Source organism: Cavia porcellus, unplaced genomic scaffold (assembly GCF_034190915.1).
Source record: "Cavia porcellus strain 051 isolate PalLab524CR breed Dunkin Hartley unplaced genomic scaffold, mCavPor4.1 scaffold_28, whole genome shotgun sequence".
NCBI lineage: Eukaryota > Metazoa > Chordata > Mammalia > Rodentia > Caviidae > Cavia > Cavia porcellus.
In genome coordinates this window covers 43,655,612-43,678,667 of record NW_026947511.1, presented here as the reverse complement: position 1 = coordinate 43,678,667, position 23,056 = coordinate 43,655,612, and the positions used below count along the sequence as shown (strand labels likewise).

The 23,056-nt window shown below is 59.4% G+C and overlaps 1 protein-coding gene across 2 annotated transcripts in view; it reads left to right on the top strand.

Annotated features, from left to right (window-relative positions):
• Window positions 1-4,489: 4,489 nt before the first annotated feature.
• The window catches only part of Mdga1 (MAM domain containing glycosylphosphatidylinositol anchor 1), a 48,734-nt gene continuing 30,167 nt past the window's right edge, over window positions 4,490-23,056 (top strand). The window contains exon 1 of one of the 2 annotated variants that reach the window (XM_063238968.1): window positions 4,490-4,631. Coding sequence is in view for 1 of the 2 variants with exons in the window: in XM_003473887.5 (XP_003473935.3) it covers window positions 6,837-6,903 (67 nt within the window). In the remaining variant the exon portion in view is untranslated. Of the gene's footprint in view, window positions 4,632-6,721; window positions 6,904-23,056 lie in introns of those variants that run through there. The other variant, XM_003473887.5, reaches the window with a different exon arrangement.

The window sequence follows — 23,056 nt, the reverse complement described above, 5'->3', positions numbered from 1 at the left end:
TCTCCCGCACAGCCGGGCAGGGCTTTTCTGCCAGAAGAACAGTTGTTCCTGCTTCCTTTGTGGCCTCGGGAGCGGAGCAGGGTGGGGGACAGCCTTGGGAAAGGCCAGCTCAGCGAAACGGGATGTTTCCCCTCCGCTCACCTCCCCTGAGAACCAAGGACCCCAGCCTGGCTCTAACCTCAGCTTCTGCCCCAGATCACTGCTGTTTGTCCGGAATCTCCACAGCAGCTGGGTGTTAGAGCCCCGTCCTGCTGCACACAGTCTTGCCCAAAGCCTACCTCTGAGTTAGTCACTGCGGCCAATGCAGGTCACTCTCTGCCCTGCACTGGGCACTATGGCCCCAGGTGTGCGGGGCCCCTCCTACCCCTGAGCTTGCAGCGCACTGGGAAACAGCACAAGACAACACAATCGTAAGCTTGGGTGTGGGGCGGTGCCCCCGGGCCTGGGGCCAGCTGGTGCCTTCTCTCCCCGGCCTTGGACTCTTTTTTTTTTTGGTGCCAGGGATCAAACTCATGACCTCATACTTGCAAGGCAGGCACTTAAGCTACTGAGCTAAATCCCCAGCCTTGTCCTTGGACTCTTAGCGTGGAGTGGACACTGTCGCTGTGAGGGTGTCCACCCCAGGGTCTATGGTCTCCCCTGGGGAGCAGAAGCTGTCACAGTGGGCTCTTCCAGGTGAGCCCGTAGCTTTCCCTGTCCGATGTGCCCGGTACCCTGCAGGTACAATGCCTGGCTCCCCAAATACTGTGAAATTCACAAAAAATCAATAGAACCTCACTTTCCCTGGAGGCACGCCCCTTCCCAGACCACCCCGCCTTCCCTGGAGAAGCAAAGGCTGTAAGTCAGGGGGCTCACACCTGCCCAGAGGGTGAAACCCACCTAATTTTTTAAAGTCAGCATTAAAATTACTTCCAATCCATTGAACAATCAGTTAAAAAACAAAACCCTTCTCTTCCAATATTATTGTGGACAAAGGGAGTTTGGGACAGCCTAGGTGACCCTCCCTTGGGAAATGGTGGCATTTAGATATTAGTCCTGGGCATAGATTGTTAGGCTGAGGAGTCCAGTGTGGGAACAGTTTTGGGGGTGCCTATCTAGGGCTCTGTCTCTCTGTGTCTCTCTGTCTCTGTCTCTCTCTCCCCTCCCCATAGGGGATTGAAATTAGGTACCCACTACCACTGAGCTACATCCCTTTTAGCACTTGCTAAGATGCCCAGGCAAAACCTGAATTTGTGATCCTCCTGCCTCAGCCTCCCAGAGTGCTCAGATTACAGGTGTGTGCCACCATCCCCAGCTCAGCCAATGTCCCCTTGCCTCAGTTTTAACATCTACAAGACGGAGGGTGTCATGTGCCTCACCTTACTTGCCTGGGATAAGTTAAAGACAGGACGGACAGTGGAGTTGGGGTTCCTTGGGAAGCTGGAATGCCAGGGAACCTATAGTGATGGCCGGAAGTAATTCACGAGAGAACCCAACTCGATTAGGCTTCTCTGATAGCTCTCGGGGCCATCATAGTCTAGCCTCATCCGTATTCATCAGTCATGTCATAAGCAGGTACTGAGCACTCACTGAGTGCCAGGCGCTGTGCCAGGCGCTGGGGTAGGGTGGTGCCCGCTCCCATCTACTCGTGTAGCAGCCTTGTGTGCTAAATTAAAGGCAGAGCCCTTCCTGCTGGGCCCAATACCATCACAATTCCCGTCACATCCGGAGCAAAACTCAGGGTCCTGCAGTGGCTCGGGAGGCACAAAGGACCCCTTCCCTACACCACTCAGACCCCAGCCACTGCTGCCGCGCCCTCTCCTGCGCACTCCAGCCGCACCCTCCTCACCACCGAGGGGCCCCCTGCCAGCCGTCTCCTCTCCCTGTAGTGTCCTCCCCTGCAGTCCTGGCATGGTCAGTCCTGCCCCCTAAGACCATGACTCAAATGTCCAGCTCTGATGGTTGGCAGCTCTAACACTTTCTACTTCTCTTCCTAGCTTTTGAGTATTTTCTCAATACTCCTTTCTATGTATGGAGATGGTATTTCTTAGCCAGATGTGGTGGCACACACCTGTAATCCTAGCACTAGGGAGGCTGAGGCAGGAGGAGCATTGCAAGTTCCAGACCACCTGGGCTACAAAGTGAGCTCAAGGCCAGCCTGAACAGCAAGGGGAGACCCTGTCTCAAAAATACAAAAAAAAAAAAAAAAAAAAGTATTTCTTTCTCTTCTTTGTGTAGCCTATTGTCTCTAGACTGTAATCTCCATGAAGCAGGCATCTTGTTGTTTTGTTCTTAGGGAGTAGGCAGCATCTCCAGCAGTGCCTAGTGTGTAGTAGGTGCTCATTAAATATTTGTGAAGTCAATGAGCGGAGGATGCAGCCTGCATCCCACCAGCAGGGGGCCTGGCTGGGTACAGGTGAGGAAGGGGCGGTGGAGACCACAGACCCTCCTCTCTCAAACAGCGTCACTGCCTAGATAGTGTTATCACTGGTCTTGAGCAGCACAATTTATAAGGGAAGTTAACTGCTTACTAATTAGCAGCTGGAGCCATTAATTGGCTATTTGTTAGAGCCAGAATTAATAAACCGGCCTTTCAGGGGGGTCATAACTCTCTGGGTTCCTTATCCCCGCCCAGTCAGCACCGCCTCCCCCCTCCAGCCTGAGCATCTTGCTTGGAGAGTCAATCAATACCTGCCTCCTTGTGGTTTTCAGAGAGCTCTCCCTGGAGAGGCAGGCGATGACACCATCCCGGCAAAGACTCTTCCTCCACCTCACTCCCGGCTCCTCTTCCCGGCTCTGACTCACAGGAGGACAGCGAGGGGCAGGAGGAGTGGGGGGGTTCCTAATAACACGGTGTGGGTTGCAGACCAAGCCTGCCGCTGCCCTGTGTGACTGCGGCCTGGGCCTCCAGCCACTCTGGCCTGTCACACAGCTCCTCAGGTTCCCTGGGGCCCAAGCCCTGAGCTTCCTGTGAGCCAAAACACGGGGCTCTTCTGTCTGCAGGCAGCTGGCTCTTGTCTAACCCTAGGCCCCGGGTTGGTGGTTCCTCAGCCTTGGGGTCTATGTCTCATGCCCTCTCAGTCCTAACCTCATGTAGTGCTGAGCATGACAAGAACCAGACTCGCTCCCTGAGAGGGCCTCACAGCCCTTCCTTGGGAGCAGTTGGCTGCCAAGGCCCGGCCCGGGTGGCCTCCCAGCAGCTGCAGAGTCAGGAGAATGAAAGGGTTAACACATGTAACAGGGCCCGGCCTGTGTCTTCAGCTACTACCTTCCTTACTGCTCTCCGCCATTCCGTGAGGCTGGGATCCTACTGCTGACATAAAGGGAAACTGAGGCCTGGGACAGTTACAACTGGCTGGTGGTCCCGAGGCTGGTGCGCTTTGTCTCCTCGGGGGTGGTGGCCTGCCACTGTCAGACACCGGGCAGCAGGTAGGGCACACGTGAGGAAGAAAGTGACTCAATGTACAGGCACGTGTGTGCACACACACACACACACACACACACACACAGGCTGTCGAGGTATTTACACTGCATAGAATTAGCTGTGGAGTATTCACAAGTGGATTAGTGACAGCAAATGTTCACCCCCAGCCAGGCTCCCGTCCGAACCTCGGCTCCCCTCCCTCCCCGACCCTCCTTGTCTGTGTCCACACAGGACAAACTCCAAAGCCATCAGGCTGAGCAGGTGGTGGGGATGGGGGGGGGGTCTCTGTCACTTAGTCAATTCAAAGCCAAAGAGGAGCATTTCACCACTAGGCTGGGGCTGCAACAGCTAATTGGAAAAGAAGGCGGCAGCTTCCCAGGACATACTCATCAGCTCAGAACCAAAAGCCAGGAAGAGCCGGAATCACCACAGCATCCCTGCAGCTGCCTGGGGGAGGTGGGGTTTCTAGAATGCTTCCAGTAAGGGGAGGATGACAATGAATGGAGCCACCCTCAATGGGTACCGCTTCCTCCTGAGACCAGGTGGGAAGAAGCAGAGAGCTTTGCATTTCTGTGAAGCATAAATGATGTTTCCCCGATTTGGGGCAACGGGAGGTGGAGAATGAAAAGGATGTCAATAGTGGGGGTGTCTAGGATCTGTGGCAACCGGCCTATGATGAGCAGCTCTCATTAATTCGTTTAGCTGGGAGCGCAGCGCAAAGTTGGGGTTGGGTCCCTTACTCGGCGTTGGACTTACTGGACAGGGAGAGGAAGGGGGAGGGGAGGACGCCGCACAAGCAAGTGTGGGCAGCGGGGAGAAGAGTCTTCCGGGGTTCCGGGACTGCCTGCGATGGGCAGGGACCAGCAGAGGTGTCTGCTGGTGGCGCCCCCCCCCACACCACCAGGCCGGGCCCCTAGCTCCCGCCTTCCTGGGGAAGGGGGTCAGGGGAGGGGCCCAGCAGGAAATGGGCCTCGGAAGGTGCAGTTTATTATTGTTATTTTAAGTTCATTTTTGCTGGCAGAAAAATTAACTTTGGGTGGGTGGGGGGTACAGCTCTTTTGAGTTTGAGAACCGACGCAGCCAGGATCCCGGGCAGTTCCGCCGGGCGATGGGGGTGGGCGGGTGAACGGCAGCCTCCCGGCTTCTCACGGCTGCCGCGCTCGCCCGGGCCCGCGCCAGCACAATCCCGCGCACACGCCGAGATAAATAACGGCGACAGGCGGAGCAGGTGAGATGAGCGGGACCCGGGTCGGGGCGCCATCGGAGGCCAGGGGAGCCCGCCTCGCGCCCCAGCCCGCGCCCCTCCCCGCGGCGTTCCGGAGCTGCGCGGTCCCCACCGCGGCTTCGCGAGGGCCGGCCGGGGGAGCCGAGACCCGGAGCGCCGGATTCGCGCGGGCGGCCGGAGCGGGGCCCAGCTCGGCTGCAGAAGGGCGTGCGCCCCTGGGGCCCGGGGCCGTCTGCGGTCCTGGGGAGGCAGGCTGGGGAGTGGGGCGCGCAGAGAAGGCCACCGTGTGGCCGGGGAGGCGCCGGGAGAGGGCTGCTGCGGGCAAACCTGTTGGCAACCTGTGGGCCGCGGCAAGGGCATAGATCTAAGTGCGCCCTCTCTGGCCATGGCCCCGGCGTGCGACCCGCGGGGAGGCCGAAGCGACCGGGGAAGGGGCGAGCACTCGGCGGGCGGGGTGGGTGGGGTGGAGGACTCCGGAGCCGAGCACACAGTCCGGCAGCCCCGCGGCGGGCGGCTGGATCTCCCGCCCGCCGCTCCCCAGGAGCCGCAGACGCCCCGGCCTCGGCCTCGGCTCCGCACTCCGGTCCCATCTCCATAAAGTGCAAAAACACTGACGAAGTGTACAGTGTCCTGCAGGCGCGGGGCTCCGGAGCGGGCGGTCGTGCTGCACCCCGGCTCGGGCAGCCAGGCTGGGCGTGCAAGGGCGGCGGAGAGCGAGCGGGCGAGCGCGCGGCTCCAGAGCCCGCGCCGAGACCCGCGTCTCTCTGCCGCTGTCCTTGGGATAGATGGATCCATTTCTGCTTTCTGACATTTTCCTGCTGGGGGCCTGGGGGGGCGGGGAGAGGGGAGAAGGAAGGGTGGGGGAGGGGAGGGGCGATTGAGCGGGAGAGAGCGCTTCCCCTAGCCCTGTTTTGTTTTCTCTAATTGGTCCTGGGGGAGGCGAGGAAATTGGACAGAGGCTGGGCCGGGCGAGCTGGGCTGCCTTTAATTGGCTCCTTTTTTTAACTGGAGGGGAATCAAACCCGAGAGCGAGCGACAAAGGGTGGGAGAGCGAGAGACCGAACGGGGAGGAGGGAGGAGGGAGGAGGGAAGAGGGCGGGGGAGCAGGAGGGAGGCGGGGGGAGCGCGGAATGAAAAGCTCCGAGGGGCGCAAAGGCAGCACAGCGGAGCCCAAGTTGCCGAGCGAGCGGAGCGCTCCCGCGGCCCTGAGCCGAGCGGCCGCCGCGCCCCGGAGCCTGGCTCGGCCCCGCCCGCCCGCTCGGGGCCCCCGCCGGCCGAGCCCGCGGGGCGGGGGCGGGGACGACCAAGTTGGGGCGCGGCGCAGCCCAGCTCTCCGGAGAGCGCGGAGCCGGGGAGCGCGGCGGCCGCGGCCAGACGGCGGGAGCCGAGCGCGGCGAGGCAGCGGAGGCGGCTGGCGGCGCCCGCGCTGCAGCCCCAGTCTCGGCGAGAGCGCGACAGTCTTTCAAACGACTCAAACTTTCCTCCTTCCCTGGCTGTCTGGGGTCGCTTGTGCCTGGAATTGCTCTGTAGATTCCCGCGGGAACGCCGGGGCGCGATTTCCCCTCCGGGTTCCTCGGTGGCTCAGCTAACTTCGCCGACCCGGGCGCTGGTGGCGCTCGCCCAGCTGCCGAGCCCAGCCCGCGCTGCTGCCAGGCTCGGGAGGCCCGGCGCTGGGGCTCCGTGGCTGCCGGGAGGGTGCCCAGCGCGGGCCCCCTTGGGTCGGGCCGCCCAGCCCTCAGCGTCACGCGCAGGACTGGAGACAACGGATTAACCCCGGCCGAGTCCCGGCCTCCGCGCCCCCGCTCGGTGGAAGGGCGTCCCCTGGGCGGGGAGACAAGTTTGTCAGTCGTCGGTGGCCTGTTGGACTGAAGCGCCGCTGCAGCAGCGGAGAGGTCCCCGGCGCCCAGCAACCCCAGCGGCCAGCCTGGGGACGGCGAGGTGACCAGGCTCCTCGCGCCGGGGCGCTGGCTGCAGCGCCGGGCGCTTGGCGGCACTCGGGGCCGGGCCAGCGCCCCCTGCGTCCCCGCGCGGGCAGCAGCCCTGCCGGAGGAGAAACCCGGTCGCCGCCTCCGCCTCCTCAATCTCCTGGTCTCCGTCGCCTCTCAGGGGAACAAGGAGACACAGGGGGCGTCGCGGGTCCCCGGCGGATGCGCCCCTGCCGCGTCTCGGGCTGCGCCGCCTCGCGGGGATGAAGCACCGGCCGTGAAGATGGAGGTGACCTGCCTGCTACTCCTGGCGCTGATCCCCTTCCACTGCCGGGGACAAGGAGTCTACGGTAAGAGCCTGCGTCCCACTCCACGCTAGCTTAGCCCCGCGCGGAAACTTTGCAAGAGGCGCAAAGTGCGTACTGCTGGGGCTTGGAGGAGACCTCGGCTCGGACTCCCGAGTGGATACCGCGTCCCGCCCTCTCCGCGGCGCGAGGGGACCAGGCTAGTGGCTTCGGCGAATAGGGTCTGGCATGAAGCTGGGGGTGTCAGGGGGAGGTACCGTTTTCCCAAATCCTGCCAGGTGCAGGAGTGACTTGGACCCCAGTGGCTCAGAGACCCCACGCACCGGGTTGGAGCAGCTACTTACTCGGAAACGGCGTCCTCTGGCTCGGCTTCCGGATGGGAAGCGAGCGCAGCGCGATCCCGAGTTGCGCGCGGCTGCCGGCGAGCTGCTTACCGGGCTGGCGCCGGGCTCGCCTTCCGCCCGCGGGCGCTGCGGCTTCGCTGTCCCCGTTCGCTCCTTGATAGGAGGAGTGGATTCGGGGACCCCCCGTCCGCCGAACCCCCTTTCAGACTTCTCCCGAGCCGGTTCTTCCCGTCGCTGGCCGCCCAGCCCCACCTTCTTTCTCCCTGCCTGCTCACACAGACACATCCAGCCTGTGTCCCCAGCAAACGCAAACACTGCACGCACCCATCGGGCTACGTGGCCAAACTCTGCCTCCTGCCGCGCGGCTTTGCTCCAGCGCCCCACGCAGAGCTTCGGCCCCTTCTCCATTCCACCCCGTGCGTTTTCCCCGGGAAGGCCCCAATAGCAGGCGTCAGCCGTTCACGGTCACCCCGGCTCACCCCTCCCACCGTGCTGTGACCCAAGCGGTCTGCAGGGCCCATGGCCCTTCCTCTGCCGCTCCCTTCTGCGGGGAGGGCTCTGTAGACCCCTTTTTAATGTGTGACGAGGTGGGCAAGATTCTCATTCCTTCTGGCTGAGGGTCTCATTATTCCGCTTTAGACCGGGAGAGAGTTTGTCCTGGGTTGTGTAGGGTGGCAGAGGCAGTGTCCCCTGGCTGCCAGCTTCAGGTGCTAAATGCTTCATTCTGGAGGGGTCCTGATCTGTCTTTCTGTGCGCGGCAAGAGGAGTGGGTGTCTTGGAGTGGGGGTCTGGGAGGTGGCCTGCCTCTGGCCTTACACAGCTAGCTGGCTTAGGCTGAATTCCCTAGTGAGGCGGGCCCAGGCATGTGGCCAAACTCTGCTTCTTAATTAGTTTGTGTATCTCGCAGCCTGGCCCCTCACAGAGGCCAGAAGAGGCAGGAGGAGGAGGGGCGCTGCAGGCACCCGGAGAGGCTGGGCTGTGGGGAGGAGGCCCTGGAGTCTGCTGGGGGCTTTGGTTCCTTAGGACAGAAGAAGACACCTGCGACCTGGGGATTCCTCTTCCTTCTTTTTCCCCAAGGAGTCCCTCCAGCTCTGCTGCCTCCTTGGGGTGCCCCAAGAGGGACACTCCTGAGCCTGGTGCTTCCTCAGGGGCTCAGGGTACCCTCACCCTTGTGTCCTCCCTCAATGTGCCCTTGTGCCGGTCTTCCAGCCCGGCTCAGTGGTCAAGCCTCCCCAACCCTCCAGCTTCTGCAGCCTTCTCCAGGGCTGCTTGGGGCTTGGTCTGGGAAGCCCCCAGCAGTGAGGGTGGCATCAGAGGACAAGGGCAGGCTCTGCAAAATGAAAGTCTTTGTGGACTCATAGGTCTCTGTCTCCCCCTTCGTGGGCCCAATGCCAGCTGTTGTCACTCAGTACAAATCAAAGCAGGCTGGGTGCACCAGGACAACCTTGGCTTTCTGGGTGACATCCTCTCCACCTCCCCTTGGAGAGTTTGGCTCCTGGGGAGAACAGAGAATTTTGAGGTGCAGTCTTCCTGAGGTGTAAGGGGAGGGAAAGATCTAACAGGAGCAGGAGAACCACGCAAGGCTGCTGAGTTCTTCCCTATGCAAGATTACTGGGCAGGTACAGGGACTCGGGCACCCCTGTAGGCTGGGGCTGGTCTAAGAAGTAGGATGGGGAGATGGGGTTTACTCTTCTGTTCCCATCCAACTGAAGATGAAGCGCCGGGAAAGAGTGAGGACAGTGGGTGGGGGACAGAGGTAACCACTCAGGTCCCTGTGCCTGCTGCGGAAAGTCCCCCACATGGTGCCTGGCACACCCCGGGAGCACAGCAGTTTGTGGAGTGAGTAAGGGCCATTCTTGGGGAGGCTGAGCACCTCTTGGAATTCTTTCTCCCCAAGAAGTCTGTCTAGAGCTTGGTTTCCAGCAGGGCAGGGAGCTCCGTGGAAGGGTTTCTGCGAGTGGAGTCCTCGGGAGGGGAGGCTGGGAGGCTGTGACCCTGGCCGTGGGGAGGGTGGCAGTACATTGTGCTCAAGGCACAGGTGAAAAACCATGAGCCCAGACTCTGCCCCCTGGCCCCTTGGCCGGTGGTGCTGGGGAAGGCAGTAACCTAACTGACGTAAGGAACCCGAACTGAAGAGAGGAAGGAGGATGCCGGGCAAACTGGGCAGCAGCTGGCCTGGCCTGTGGGAGCAGGCGCCTGGAGCCCTAGGCCCAGCTTTTACCGTGGTCCGCGCCTGCTCCAAGTGCTGCTGTGTGCAGCAGGGCTAGGGAGGCTCAGTGGGGCCAGGTGGCTTCTCTTTTCTTTGGGGCACAGATGCTACAGCAGCCCAGAGCCGGACCAGATGGTCTGTTTGGAGCCGATCCCCCTCCCTCCTCGCTTCCCAGTCTCCTGGCCCAGTTTGCTGTCCTCCGGGTAGATCCTGTAATCTGCTTTCAGACAGGCCAGGGTGCTGGGCTGGGCTCAGAGGCCTTGCTCTGGGGCAAGACAGGAGCCGGGAGATGGAGGAACAGTACCCTGAGTGCTGAGAACACCCACACTTTTGGCCTGCGTCTTCTGCTCCTCTCAACGCAGTCAAATCTCCAGCCAGGGCCGGGTGGAAGGGATTCCTCTCCCTTACAAAAACCCAGCAGACCACTGGATTATTTAATATGCAGGGGTGGGAATTGACATTATCCTTAAGACAGGTTGTTTGCAACTTACTGGTGGAAGTCAAAATATTTCACCAAAGGTGTCATCAGAAACTACTATCCTATGCTAATTTTTGTGGGAACATGAAGACAGATGTTGAATAATTTGACAAGAGCAACATAGCTTACAGAATTATCACCAAGTCAGGTTTTTTCCCCTCCTGGGGAGCGGAGGGAAGGAGTTTCAGGAAGTCTCCTCTCCCAGTGTCGTCTCATCTTTGGGGTGTTGATCTGGGCACTTGGGATTTTCCACTAGCAATTCTCCCGCTGCCTTGACTCTGGCTGTTCACTTCTGGGTCTTCCCTGGAGAAGGCACTGCATCCACGGTTGGTCCCCGACGGCAGCAGAAGGCTCTGGGTTTCCCAGATGTCGCCTCCTGCTTTGATTCCATCCTTCTTCCCACCGTAGATACTGCACGAGGCAGGGACAGGAACAGCTCCGTGCCCACAAATCCAGGCTATTTCGTTTGCTTTGCCAGCATTGTGCACATCCCTAAATTGGTGCCAGCTCCTGAGCCAGCCCCGAGGCTGCCAGGCTCATGCTGTGAGGACAGAGAGACAGACCCCCAGGGTCCAAGATCTCTAGGATGTCCCCTGGGACTTCAGGCCGGGCATCAATGGGTTAGGGGCGACTCCAGGGAGGGGAAGATGGGTTTGCATGGGTTTTTATCAGCAGGAGAGCCCCCTCGAGGGCCCAGGCTGGGCTGTTCAAGGGCCTGCTTGTAATTGGCCAAGCCCGGCTGTGAGCTGCTGGGGCCAGGGTGGCAAAGGCTCATTTAGAGCCTCGTATTAGCTCTGCTTTGCTGGAACATAGAGGGCCGGGCGGGGGCTCCGTGGGGAGAATGGAGGGAGCTAATCACAGCCGCCAAGGCCTGGCAAATGAATGATGCAGGAAATCAATACCTGGGGGCGGGAGTGGAAATCCGGGCAGTGGTAGCAGCCTTGGTTTCTCCTGGCTGCCCAGGAGGCAAGGATAGGCCTGGGAGGAGCTGGCCAGAGCAGGAATGCAGAGCCGCCCCACCCCACCCCTTTGGCCTCCTTCCCTGCACACTCCTGGCTCTCCTCTCCTTGTAGCTACTATCAGGAAACACCCAGGAGATGCCCCACCCAGTGAAGGCTGCAGACATAGGAGATGGACATTTGGGCCCACCAGACCTGGGTCTGACACCATCCCTGCCTCTGGGCATCTGGGCCTGAGCAGGGCTTGGGCCTGGAGGTCTGGGGGTGGGGGGGCTTGTAGCTGCCTAGAAACCCTGCCCTGAGTGGCTGGCGCTGCTGCTCCAGACCTAGCCAGCAGGGGGCGGGCTTGGCCACCACATTGCTGCTGGCCTTTCCGGGATTCGGTGGGCCTCCCTTTAGGTAGGCAGGTCACTCCCATTCCCGAGACTGGGGCTGCAGGGGCCTCCTTGGGGGTTCTGGCGCTTCAGTCTTACCCCAGCTGCTGTGTATCCATCGTAGTGTTCCAGGGCACTGCACATGGTCAGAGCTGCACTTCCTGAGAGGTCCAAGTCTTCCAAAGGCAAGGGGAGAGGTGGGTAGTGTGTGTGGGGGGGTCCAGCTCTGCTCAGTGTGCAGGGCTTCTGTGCCCTTGCAGGGTTACCTCTTACAAAGCCGGGCCACAGCACCGCTTCCCACGGTCAGAAGACTGCTGTGCAGGCTTGTGCCTGCCATCGGCAGTGCTGGCTCCAGGGATCCCCAGTGGCACTCAGGGTGTCAGGGAATCTTGGTAAGGCCGTGCGCAGCTCAAATGAATGAATCTTTTTTTTGCCCCCCCCCCCCCCATGAATTCCTAAGTCTGAATAGCATACACTTTTGCAAAACAATCCAGTGATACCAAAAAGTAGGATGAAGTAAAGTTCATGAAACAGTGCCATAGCTTTGGGAAGCCCTGTCCGGGTCTTTTTGCAGGAATGAACCGTGTGGGGATTTTTGTTGGTTCTGACAATAATCCCTTACCACTGTCCTCCCAAGCATTTTTATGCCTCTCCTGTCTTTGACTCCTGTGACATCCTGAGAGGTCAGCCCAGGAGGTAGATCCTATTGTCCCCATTTAACAGATGGGGAAAGTGTGGCCCCCAGAACTTAAGTGCCCTGGTCACAGTGGCCCCAGGACTTGATCCTAATGGGGCTTCTGATTTAGGGGGAAGGAGAGCAAGCCGTGGGTGTGTCTGTCGTTCACCATTCATTTACTGTTTCCAGAGTCCCTGCCCTGAGTCAGACCCAGCCCTGGGCACGGTGCTGGGGACGGAGGAGGAGAGATGCTGGTTCCCGAGAGAGCTCGATAGATGCTGCGTGGCGAGGGCAGATAAAGGGCAGGGGTGTGGAGGGATGAAGAAGTCGCCTCCCAGGCCTGGTGGCAGAAGCAGTATTTGAATTGCTGGCCCTGACAGCAGGCACAAAGGGCATCCCAGGTAGGGGGGCTGAAGACCCTCACATGTGTGGGGACAGAGTGGTACCTTCGGGCCAAAGAGAATCAGGGCAGTTGAAGTTGGAAAAGAAAAGGAATATTAATAGTAATCCGGGCATTAAATTCCATTTTACCCCTGAGTAAACTGAGGGCTGGGACTCGTGAGGTCACTTGCGCAGGAGGCAGAACTGGACTTGAGCCTGGGCAGCTGATTGCAAAGCACATGCTCACGGGGGTTTGGGGCTGGAATTCTGGGCCCGGAAGAAGCCGTCAGGTGGAGCACGGTTCCGAGTTCCGGGCCGGGCAGCCACAGGGCTGTGGGTTGGAGGAGGCTCGGCAGGGGGACGCCCAGGAGGCCCTGCGAGTGTGGAGCACTTACAGTGAGTGCTTGACTGGTCGTTAGTGGCTGTGAGAAGGCTCAGGAGGGAGTGGGTGTAAAAACCATAGTCACTCCACAAACAGCGATAGTCACTCCACAAACAGCGCCTCTGTTTGAGCCACTTGAGAGAGCTGGTGAGAAAAGCGTGTGTTTTGCTGTCCTGGAGCCAGGACGTTCAGATGGGGACAAGAGCAGCAGTAACAAGAAGACAGGACATCTTTCGGCCATGAGTGTTATGGAGAAACAGATAGCGTTGAAGGTGACAAAGAATGTTGTGGTCCAAGGTCACCTGCGGTGGTCTGGGGGTCTCTTTGAGGCTGCCAGATGCTGAGGGAAGCAGCCTGGCGGGTCTCTGGGGGACTGTGTTGCAGACAGGAGAGTCAGTGGAAAGGCCCTGGGGCAGGAGCATGCCTGGCCTCGCCTGCAGGGTGACAGCCAGGAGCTCATTGTGGCCAGAGCCAGAGTGAGTAAGGGGAAGAGGGCCAGGGAGCAGGGGGGAGGGTTTGGAGGGCCAGTGGTTCGGGGTCTTGAAGGCTCGCTAAGGACTTTGGATTTTATTGTGAGTGAGATGGGAGCTCCCGTGAGGGCGGCCCTGGGGACCAGACACACGGAGGGTCACAGGAGACCCCAAAGCCTCCAGAAGCCAGGCAGCCTGGGTGGTGAGGTGTAGGAGGTAAGGACCTGGCCTTGGAGTCCGAATCCCATCTCTGCCCTGCTCGGGCTATGAGAAGCGACATCTGCTCCTTAGGTGGTGGCCCCTCCTTCAGTCACACCTGCCATGGGATGGGGACTGGCGGCCCTGAGCACGAGCCTGCACACAGCACAGACTGGGAGCTCGGTTTTTGCAGCAGTGTGGGCTGGCGGGTCAGGTGGATGAGTCTCGGGTTAGGGTCAGGCGAGAGATGGACTCTGCAGGGGCTGTGTGCACATCTGGACCACGTCCACAGCAGAATGCGGGCTGGAGCCATGGCAGGAGCCGAGGGAGACCCAGGAGGGGCCAGAGCCCTGGGGTGCACCAGTAGTATTTAGGGGGTGGGAGGAGAAAGAGGAGATGGAGGTTGGAGGAGCCTGCAGGGGGGACGGAGACCCAAAAGTCAGGGAGGAGTCTTCGGGAGGACAGGACGGGCCGAGGCTGAGGCGGCAGGTAGCAGGGAGGGGGGCACTCAGACTTCCGGTCCCCAGGGCTCTGTGTGGATTTCGTGAAAATGCACTAGGGCAGAGGCTGTGCTGGTATTCTTAACTCTCACGAGATCCCAGGTGATGTCCAGCAGCTGGCCTGTGGATCGCCCGTTTGCACAACCAGGGCCAGTGGACAGCTGCAGACGGGGCCGTACCTCTGTGCCTCAGTTTCCCTATCCTGAAGGCGGGTTCAGGCATACCTGCCTCTTAGGGTTACTGGGAAGCCTGCAAATGCCAGACGACACTTAAGGTGGACTGTGGGGACGCTGGTTCACGAGAGCAGAGGGGGTGGCAGGCAGATGGCAGGGAGCCCTGGTGTGGGTGGCCTTGGAAGCAAGAGGAGCAGGCTGCGCTTTTGAGAATGGTGACAGGCGGGGGAGGCCGGGTGACAGCTTCTCTTGCACGAGCACTGCGTCTAGCTGGTGGGTGACCCCTGCCAGGGGGCCTGGGGGCATCCCTTGGCCAGCCGTGAAGACATCACCACAGGTCTGTCTCGGATGCTTTCCTGTCCCTGAAACTCAGTCAGGGTGCTCCTATTCCCTGGAGACGGAGAAGTGGTTCTCAGCCCCACAGCTGCCACCTGCTGTCACAGCCACCTGGCAGATTTTCCCAGCCCTGAGGCTCCGCCCTGGCGCTCTGCAGGTGGCTGCCGAGGCAGCTGTGGTAGGAAGAGCTCTCCAGTCAGTCTGGGCACACAGCTGGTGTCGACAGATCGGAAGGAGGCAGGCTAAAACACACATCCTCCTCTCCGGGGGCATGTCTAGGTTTTCCGGGTCACTGCCCAGCTTACACTCCGCCACACTCAGACCCACCCTGGGGTCTTAAAAAACAAAAAAACAGCCCATTTAGGATTTTTAAAACTAGGACCAGAGACTTTCTACTCTAATGGTGCTAACCAGAAGGTCCAGGCCAGTAGCTCAGGAGAGGAACAGCTCTTCCTGTGCTTTATTTTTAAGTCACAATCTTGCTGTGTAGTCCAGGCTGGCCTTGAATTTGCAGCAACCCTCTTGCCTCAGCCTCTCGAGTGCTGGGATTGGAGGCATGAGCCACCACACCTGGCTTTTCTCCCTAACCTGGAGAGGCTGGGACCAGAGACAGCCCCAGACGGGTGCTTTCTGTTGATGGCTTAGGTCAATTCTGTTACCTTATGAACAGGCTCTTTATTTTTGTTAATTCTCTTCTCTGTTTGCTTGAGGATGAATTTCAGAGCTACGTGCAGAACAGCAGTTCAGTGTGCCTCCCACAAGTAGTTCAGTGCCCGGGAGGGGGTGGTGCCACCTGCAAAAGGGACAGCAGGCGGCCTCAGGTCACGATGGAGCTGTCATTCCCAAGGCTCCGATGGAGTGATTTGTGCAGGGCCCTACAGTCTGGGAGGTGGTGGAGTCAGTATTAAGACTCGGTCCCCTCTGTGCCACCCGGGGCCTGCATCTCCCCGCCGGGGCTGGCTCCCAGGCTGCTGCCTGTCCTCAGCCTGTGCTGTGGGGAATGGGTTGGCTCTCAGTTACAGCAGTACGAGGACCTTCGCCCCCAGGAGCCACTGTTCTGATGTTCAGGGCTGAAATACACCCCAGCTGACTTTTTTCATGTAGAGGCAAGCTGTCCAGGCTCCTCCCATCTTGTTGCCCTTCTCCCTTAAGCAATGATTTCCTAACTTTCCTGTGTATTAAATATCTTAGAAAGTTTAAAAAATCCTAATGCCCAGGTTACACCTCATACAATGAAATCAGAATGTCTGGGGGCGGGAATCAGCCATCAGCATAAAAAAAAATTCCTAGGTGATTCCAGGTACAGCAAAATCTGAGAGACCCTGTCTTGGAGAATTTTGCTTCAAGATCACAAAAGGGCTGCTGAGGCTCAACCATCATGACATACTGCAGGTTGAGACAAGGAACATTTCAAAGGGTGACTTACCAGCTGAGTTGTTTTCCTTTATAGAACTGTCCCAGAAGCCCCCTTTGATGCCTTCGGCTTACATTTTCAGCCCTGCCGGTTTGCCACAGCCGTGGAGCTTTTATCTCCTCTCCCTAGGTTGAGGCTGAACCTGAGCCTTTCCCAGTCTTGATGGAGGTGCATTCCCCGCCCCTGAGAGGGGTACTGGGAAGGTAGGGGTAGGAAGTGGGCTCATTGTCAGAGGCCTGGACTACTTGGGTTTGGCTCCTGTGCTCCCCCAAACACAGGGGGCCCTCGGGCAGGTCACTTTACCTTTTGGTGGAATTGTGGTGCCTTGTAGGCCCAGTTTTGATGTCCTCCCAGACCCGAGGGACTGGGCAGGCACAAAGGAGGGCTTGAGGGTGTGGCCAGATGACAGTTTGGTGGCCAGAGGCAGATCAGTGGAAGAGGTGACTGAGGCAGAAGAGACCGAGCAGGTGGCTTGCCAGGGAATCACAGGTGTCCAGGCGGAGTTTCAGAGCCACACTGTGGACTCAGAGCTAGATCTTCTCACCCAGGTTCCGGGGGACATGCACAAGGCAGCTCGAGATGAGGAGCTCGTTGTGGGCCCCTTCCCTGTACCCTGCGGGCTGCTCTGGGGAGACCTGGCCATCCGGGCCCTCTTAGATGAGTCGGGTCTGAATCCTGAGATTCAGGCACAGAGTGTCCGGGGGAGTAAGGGGGAGGCGGGGACACGGCGGGCTACCTGGGGTGTGTGTGTGTGTGTGTGTGGTGTTACACAGGGGTGAGCTCTGGGTGTGGCCACAGAGAGATGTAATAGTAGACGCTGTGGACAGTCAAACTTTACTTAGACTGGGGAGCTTAGTTTGGTCCCTGTCGGCAGAGGGACATCGGTGGCCCTGGCTTCCCGATGCCCTCCAGAGCCGGCCTCGTTCTTGGTCCTGGCTTTAGGGCCACAGGTCTCAGCCCTGATTCCAGGCTGAAAACTGCCCCCGGCAGCCCCCCAGACCCAGGAGCTGCTCATGGGCCTCTGGATTCTGTGCCTGAAACCCTCTCCCCTCTGAGACTCCCTGCTACGATTTGGGCCCTTTACACCTACAGGGGACAGGGCCGGGACCAGTGAGGACAAACCCCATCTGTGGTGTCCTCTGGGCATTGCCACAGAGGCGCAGCTGGTTCAGTTCAAAGCCAGAGCCAGGGTCCCAGCAGAGGGGCTGCTGGGGTTGGAGGGCAGAGCCACAGAGTCAGAGGAGATGGTGGAGCGAAGCCCTCGTCACAAGAGGAAACTGAGGCTCAGAGAGGCCAAGAAAAGTCCTCAGAGCACACGGCAAGTAGGGCGCCCAGCTTGGAATTCTGAGGGTCCGAGGGAACCGATGTCTTAGAGGTGGAAATGGTGGCTGCAGATTCTGGCCCACCTAGTGGCAGTGAGCACAGCCTCCTCCCGTGTGTCTCCCGGGCCAGCCGGGTGGTCACTGACTGCAGGGTCAGTGTGTGTGGCCTGGGCCGGGCCAGGCAGGGAGCAAGACCGCCTTCTCCAGATTGAGTACCTGACCCTGTCCGGTGCTGACCCTGTCAGCAACCGCAGCGAGCTCTGCCCTGCTCCTGCTTCCCCTCGGCCCCTGGCATCACCCGCTGGCACTGTGGCCTCGGGTGGCACCAGCCAGAGCGCCCTGCTGTGCCCAGGCGCAGACACCATCTGGATGGCCGCCTGGCTCTCTGGGGAGCTGGCTGGGTCACGTGTGGGCCGCAGCCTCCGCCTCATCATGCATATGTGTGCATACGTGCACGTGTGTTTGTGTGGACCACTGCACAGAACCAGCTGCTCTCCACAGAGACAGGAGCCGAAATACAGTCCCCTGTCCTTCCTGCTCCACACGTGTGTGCTGTCTTTGTATTTATACTCTGCTGCAGCACACAGGTGCGTGGGTGTGTGTTTCTGTGTGTGGGGTCCCCTGAAGACCTCGGGGGGCCTCTTTGGGTCACCTCTGCCCCACTCCGCAGCAGTCAGCCCCTGGCAGCCATGATTTGGTCACCTGGGTCACAGGTCTGCAGTCTCGCCGTCCTTTGCTTATGTCCAGTGTGGCAGTGGCTGTCCTCTGCCCCTTTCCGAAGGCCCGACATGGGGGCAGGGGCAGGCCGAGGCTGGCCTGGAGCTCCTGGCTAATTTTCCCGGCCTCAATCGATCCAGCAGCTTCTCCTGAGTCTATTAGCAGTCGGCAAGTGAAAATATCCCCTATCGCGAGCCCTGACCGGAGACAGGGAGGAATCCATAGCAATTTGTTCAAACAGAGAGGAGCGCGTCCCTCTGATTTGTATTCCAGGCAGGAAGGTGGGGGGCTGGGGGGCCAGGCCCAGCCTGGCCTCTGGTTCCTCCTCGACAGCCAGGGTGGCAGCTGGTACCCCCTGGTCCCAGGGGGGTGAGGACTGGAGGGTGGGGCCGGCAGGGCTGGAGCGCTCGGTTGTGGGTCTGCTTTTCACAAACACAAAGCCACCCGCTCTCTCTCGGGCTCTGGGGCTGGTGCCAGGCGTGTGCTCACCCGTTGTACCTGTGCCAGGATAGAGGCAGGGCCTGGCATGGAGGGACAGAGCTGTTGAGCCCCAGAAGGGCGCTGGCAGGTTTGCAAGGCCCCCACGTGAGGCGTGGAGCCCAGGTGCGTCTTCCAGGCCCCGCTTTGTCCCTGTCTGCACCCGGGCTGACCAGAGGTCTCTTTGGAGCCACTACAGCAATCAGCACTCTGGCTGAGGTTTCCTAAGTGCCTGCTGTTTTCCTAAGTGCCCTGTGGTCAGTGGTCAGTGCTGTCAAGCACCAGGTCCTCCTGCTGCTCTGGCCTTGTCACCCTGTCCTGCCCTCTACTTTACCTGAGAGCTGCTTTTTCCATTGGACCCAGGGGCCCCCTGATGCCTGGGGGTCCTTGCGCTCTGCAGCCCCTTTATTCAAGGAAACCCCATAAATAGCTTAGCATTCTTTGGTTCCTTCAAACCCTTCGCGCCCCATCAGGCCTCAGGCCTGGCAGGGGTGGCGCCATGGCAACCAAAGAGGAGGATTCTGGGAAGGTGGCAAGTGACCCGCACAGCCCCCAGCGCTGAAGTCATTGCCCTGGGGAGGGGCACAACCCGAGGAGCCGCGAGCAGCTGGCTCTCCGCGCTGAGGTCAGCCGTGGCACATGACTTGCCGGGCTGCATGACACCAGCGAGGTCTAATTTCAGCACCGTGAAACTAAATATATCAAAGCTGAGGAATCATGCATCTCGCCGTGGGGGGCTGGGGGGCGCAGGAGGTGGTGTGGCTGGAGGGTGGGGGTGGAAGCCTTGGAAACCGGGGTTTGAGCTTGCCTCAGCTCCACACTGCCTGTGGAATCGGGGCAGGTTTTGCTCCGTGCCTCAGTTTCCCCACCCATGAGACCGCGCTAACAATGACACCTTCCTTAGACGGGAGGAGGGACCCGTGAAAAGCTGATCTCAGCCCGGGGCCTGGTGCGCGGGGAGGTGGTGGAGCTGTCGGGCGAGGCCTTGCTTCTAGAAAGGTCTGGCACCTACCTGCTGACACAGAGGCTGTTTCCCCTGGAGGCTCTGTGTCCAGGAAATTGACGCAGGATTGAGAGAGAGCGGGAAGGAGGGCAGCCCTGGTGCGGGCAGAGGGTGGGAGGCGGGCGGCTGCTTCCCTCTGCCCTTCTGTGGAGGAGCCAGGGTGTCCCATTAGCCGCTTAGACTGGGGGAGACCGCGTTCTGCACCCAGCCCTTTGTGCCGCCCACCTCCCTGACCATCCCAGCCCGCCCTTCCCTCTGCACCCCGCCCTCCCTCCTCCCGGGTCCTCACCCCCTCACCCCCAGGGCCTCCTAATGCAGCGCTGGCTGTGATTGAGCTCCAGGCCAGGCCCCCGCCCCACCCCCACCCCTTCAGTCCTTGGCTTCTCTCCCCCAGCCTACTGGGTTTCAAATCATTTACAGGTTGTTTGGAGGCTCAGCATTATAATCAGATCCTATGGTGCATGCCACTTAGGTGGTTTCTAAAATTTTAGTCACAAAAGGAGAGAAACTCTTCTGTGAGGGGAAAAAATAATGAGAGAATATTTAAGAAGGAAGGTAGGTACTGCATTTCCTGATTTCTAAATATACCTGATGCTAAGGAAACTGCTCTCAAACTTGATGTTTCCTGAGTTCACTCTTTGTGGGAGGGATTGATCATCCCTGGAAGGGGTCTAGCATGCTCCACCTCCTGGGGTATCTACATTGGAAGGGACACAGAGAAAGTGAATATTTAATATGCTGGGTGTTGAAGAACCCACAAAACGGGGGAAGGGATAGAGGATGGAGGACAGCGGGTGGTCAGGGAAGGCCTCTTAGGAGACAGCTGAAGCAAATGTGGGTGGGCAAGAGCTATCCAGGCAGTGCGAATGGCAGGTGCAAAGGCCCTGGGGTAGGACAGGGTTTGGCCCGCTTGGAGATGATGACAGCGGAACAGGAGATGGGGAGAGGTCACGGTGACAGTGGGCATTGCAGGCTGTTGAGAAAGCAGCAGCTTTGACTCCAAGGAGGAAAGGACCCGCAGCTGGGTCTTGAACCCAGAATGGGCCCCCACTTGGTGTGCAGGGCACCCTCTGGTTGCTGGTGCAGAACAGGCTGCCCTCGCCCTCCCAGTTTGGTGACCACAGGGGAGAGGAAGACAGTGCGTTCCTGTTGCACAGGTGTTTGGGGGTGAGAAGCAGCTCTTGGGGTGTAAGGAGTCACTGTAGGTTGCCAGGTGTCAGCAGGCGAAGAGCGTCCTGCTGGCCAGGTTCTTGCATCACTGCTGACCTGCCTGGCCTGCTTGAACCTCGAGCGTGCAGCGCAGAGGCGGCCTTGAGCTGTTCCTGGCGAGGTCCCAGCAGCCCTGGCTCCTCCCCCAGCAGCAGCAGCAGCAGCAGCAGCGGTGCTTCCCGGGGGGTCAGCTCAACGTGGGGGTCCCACAGTAGCCTGGAGTGGAGGGATTGGGGTGCTGCCTTGCAGCAGGGAGTCCCCCCCCCGCAGCACTGCCAACCTTCCCCCTTCTCCCCCTCTTCTGGGGTGAAAGCCCATCCTTCTTTCCCAGCTGCAAGATTGATTTTGCTTTCAGTGTTGTTAGCGATATTATTATCTACTTAAACAACTTCATAGGGGGAAAAACGCAGCCCGGTGACCGGCAGGCATTAACCATTCACTCTGAGTTCCCTGCCCATTCCTATCAATATATTTTTACATAGCAGTAAACAGTGGGCCACTCTGCCTTCTCCACTGACTTTATCTCCTGCACACGTCTCCTGCTATTGACCGAGCCCTCAAACCTGTCACTTTTAATGGCCACGGAGCGCCCCCTGCATCGACGGCGGGTGTGGGTCACCAACTCTCTGCCGCTGGCAGCCGGTGCGGCCAATTTCCTCTCCTCTTAATAGTTGGGCCATGAATTCCCTCCTGTGAATGACTTTTTCCTTTTTAAGTTATGTCCTGGGGGCCTCCTCCCCCAAAGTGAGATTGCCTAGTAGGTCACAGGCAAGGAACGTGTTGATGGCTCTCATTTTGTTCCGCTGGACCAGGGCGTGGAAGTTAGTGCTGGTGCAGGGCGAGTGGCCTGGCCAAGCTGCATTCTGTCGTTTTCAAGGACTTGTCCGCTTTGTAGCTGGGTTACAGTGCGCCTCTTAACTCCCCATTCCCGCTTCCCAGAGCTGCACTGGGGTCTCCAGCACCTGACGACACGGAGAACTGATCAGGCAGAACTTTACAGTCTACGTGGCACTTTCTGATTACGTCACCTCGCTTAATAAAGACGCCCACAGTCTAATCCTTGGCTTCGGTTTCATACAAGGAGATGGGGGATTGGTGACTTTCCTGCCACACCAGATGCAAAGGTTTCCCACCCACCTGTCACCAGCCTGTTCTATTCTATTTTATTTTTAATTTTTGAGACGAGGTCTTGCTATGCAGTTTAGGCTGGCCGTGAACTCACTTTGTAGCCCAGGCTGGTTTTGAATTTGCAACAATCCTCCTGCCTCAGCCTCCTGGGATTAGAGAGGTGAGCCACCACGCCTGGTTGCCACTCTTACCAGAGGGCTCAAGCCCTGCTGAAGCCCCTGTGAGCTCAGGGCCAGTGTCTTATCCATTGATCCCCACGGTCCCACACACAGGCCGGGGCCAGACCCCAAGCTTCAGGTGGGACTTAGCTTCATGAGGCTCAAGCAGAGTCATGTTTGAGCCCTTGGCTCCTCTGGGCTTGGGGTCCGGTGGAGCCTTGGGGACTTCTTACTTCAGCCAAGCCAGTGCTGGCCTGAGACTGGCCTAGGTCTTCATGCTGGACTGGAGGCCTAGATGGGGCCACTGGGCGTGTGGGGGTAGTGTATCCATGGTGACCAGGCCTCAGGCTCTTAGGAACAGGGTTACCCGGGCCAAGGGGCTCTCGGTGGACCTACCCAGAGTCTGAGCATGTATCCTGGGGTCAAGAGTCTGGCCGACATCCTAACCTCTGTCCCTGGCTCCAGGTTCCTGGGCCAGAGCGGCTGAGGTCCTGGGTTGTGCTGAGGGGTGGTAGTCCCGCATCCCTGTCATTGTCCTGGGCTCTGTTACCAAAGGGAAATGAAGCTGAAGGGTATTGAGTGTGTACCACGTACTGTACCCACTGTGTGTCACCTGATTTGATCCTCACGACAGTCTGGAAATTCCTCCCAGTACAACCCAGCCAGTTCCTCGGTTTGCAGAAGAAGCTGAGGCTCGATCGTTCAAACAGCCCCAAGATCACTAAGGCAGAGGGGGAGGCCTCTCTCCTGCCCGACACCGCACTCACAGTCTACCAGAAGGCAGCTCCCGCTCCTTTGGCACTGCGGAGGCTTGAACTCGGGCCGTGGACACTGCAGGTCTCACCACCCTGCTGCACCTTCATGGCTTCTCATTTGGTCCTGAGACAGGGTCTTGCCTGGGGCCTGTTATCCAGGCTGACCCGGAACTGGTAATCAATCCTCTTGCCTCAGCCTCTAGGATTGCAGGCAGGCACAGCTGCGCCTGACCAGACAGCGCCCTCAGGGTTCCCCGCCGCTGGAGGGTGTCCCGTGGTGGCCATCTGGACAGCCCGAGAGCCCGTCAGAGGTATGCAGATGAGAGGCCTGCTGATGCACAATGGGGATTCCGCACCCCTCCACCCTGGTTCTCTCCTGCTGCTTGCAGTGAGCCAGGGTGGGGGGCAGAGCGTGGACCTTCCCAGGGACCAAGGCGCAGATACACCCCACACCCTTTCCCAGAGCGGGGCTGTTCCAGAGTCAGCCCCTTCCCAGAGCTGCGGGATCTGCAAACAGAACCAGGCCCTGCCGGCA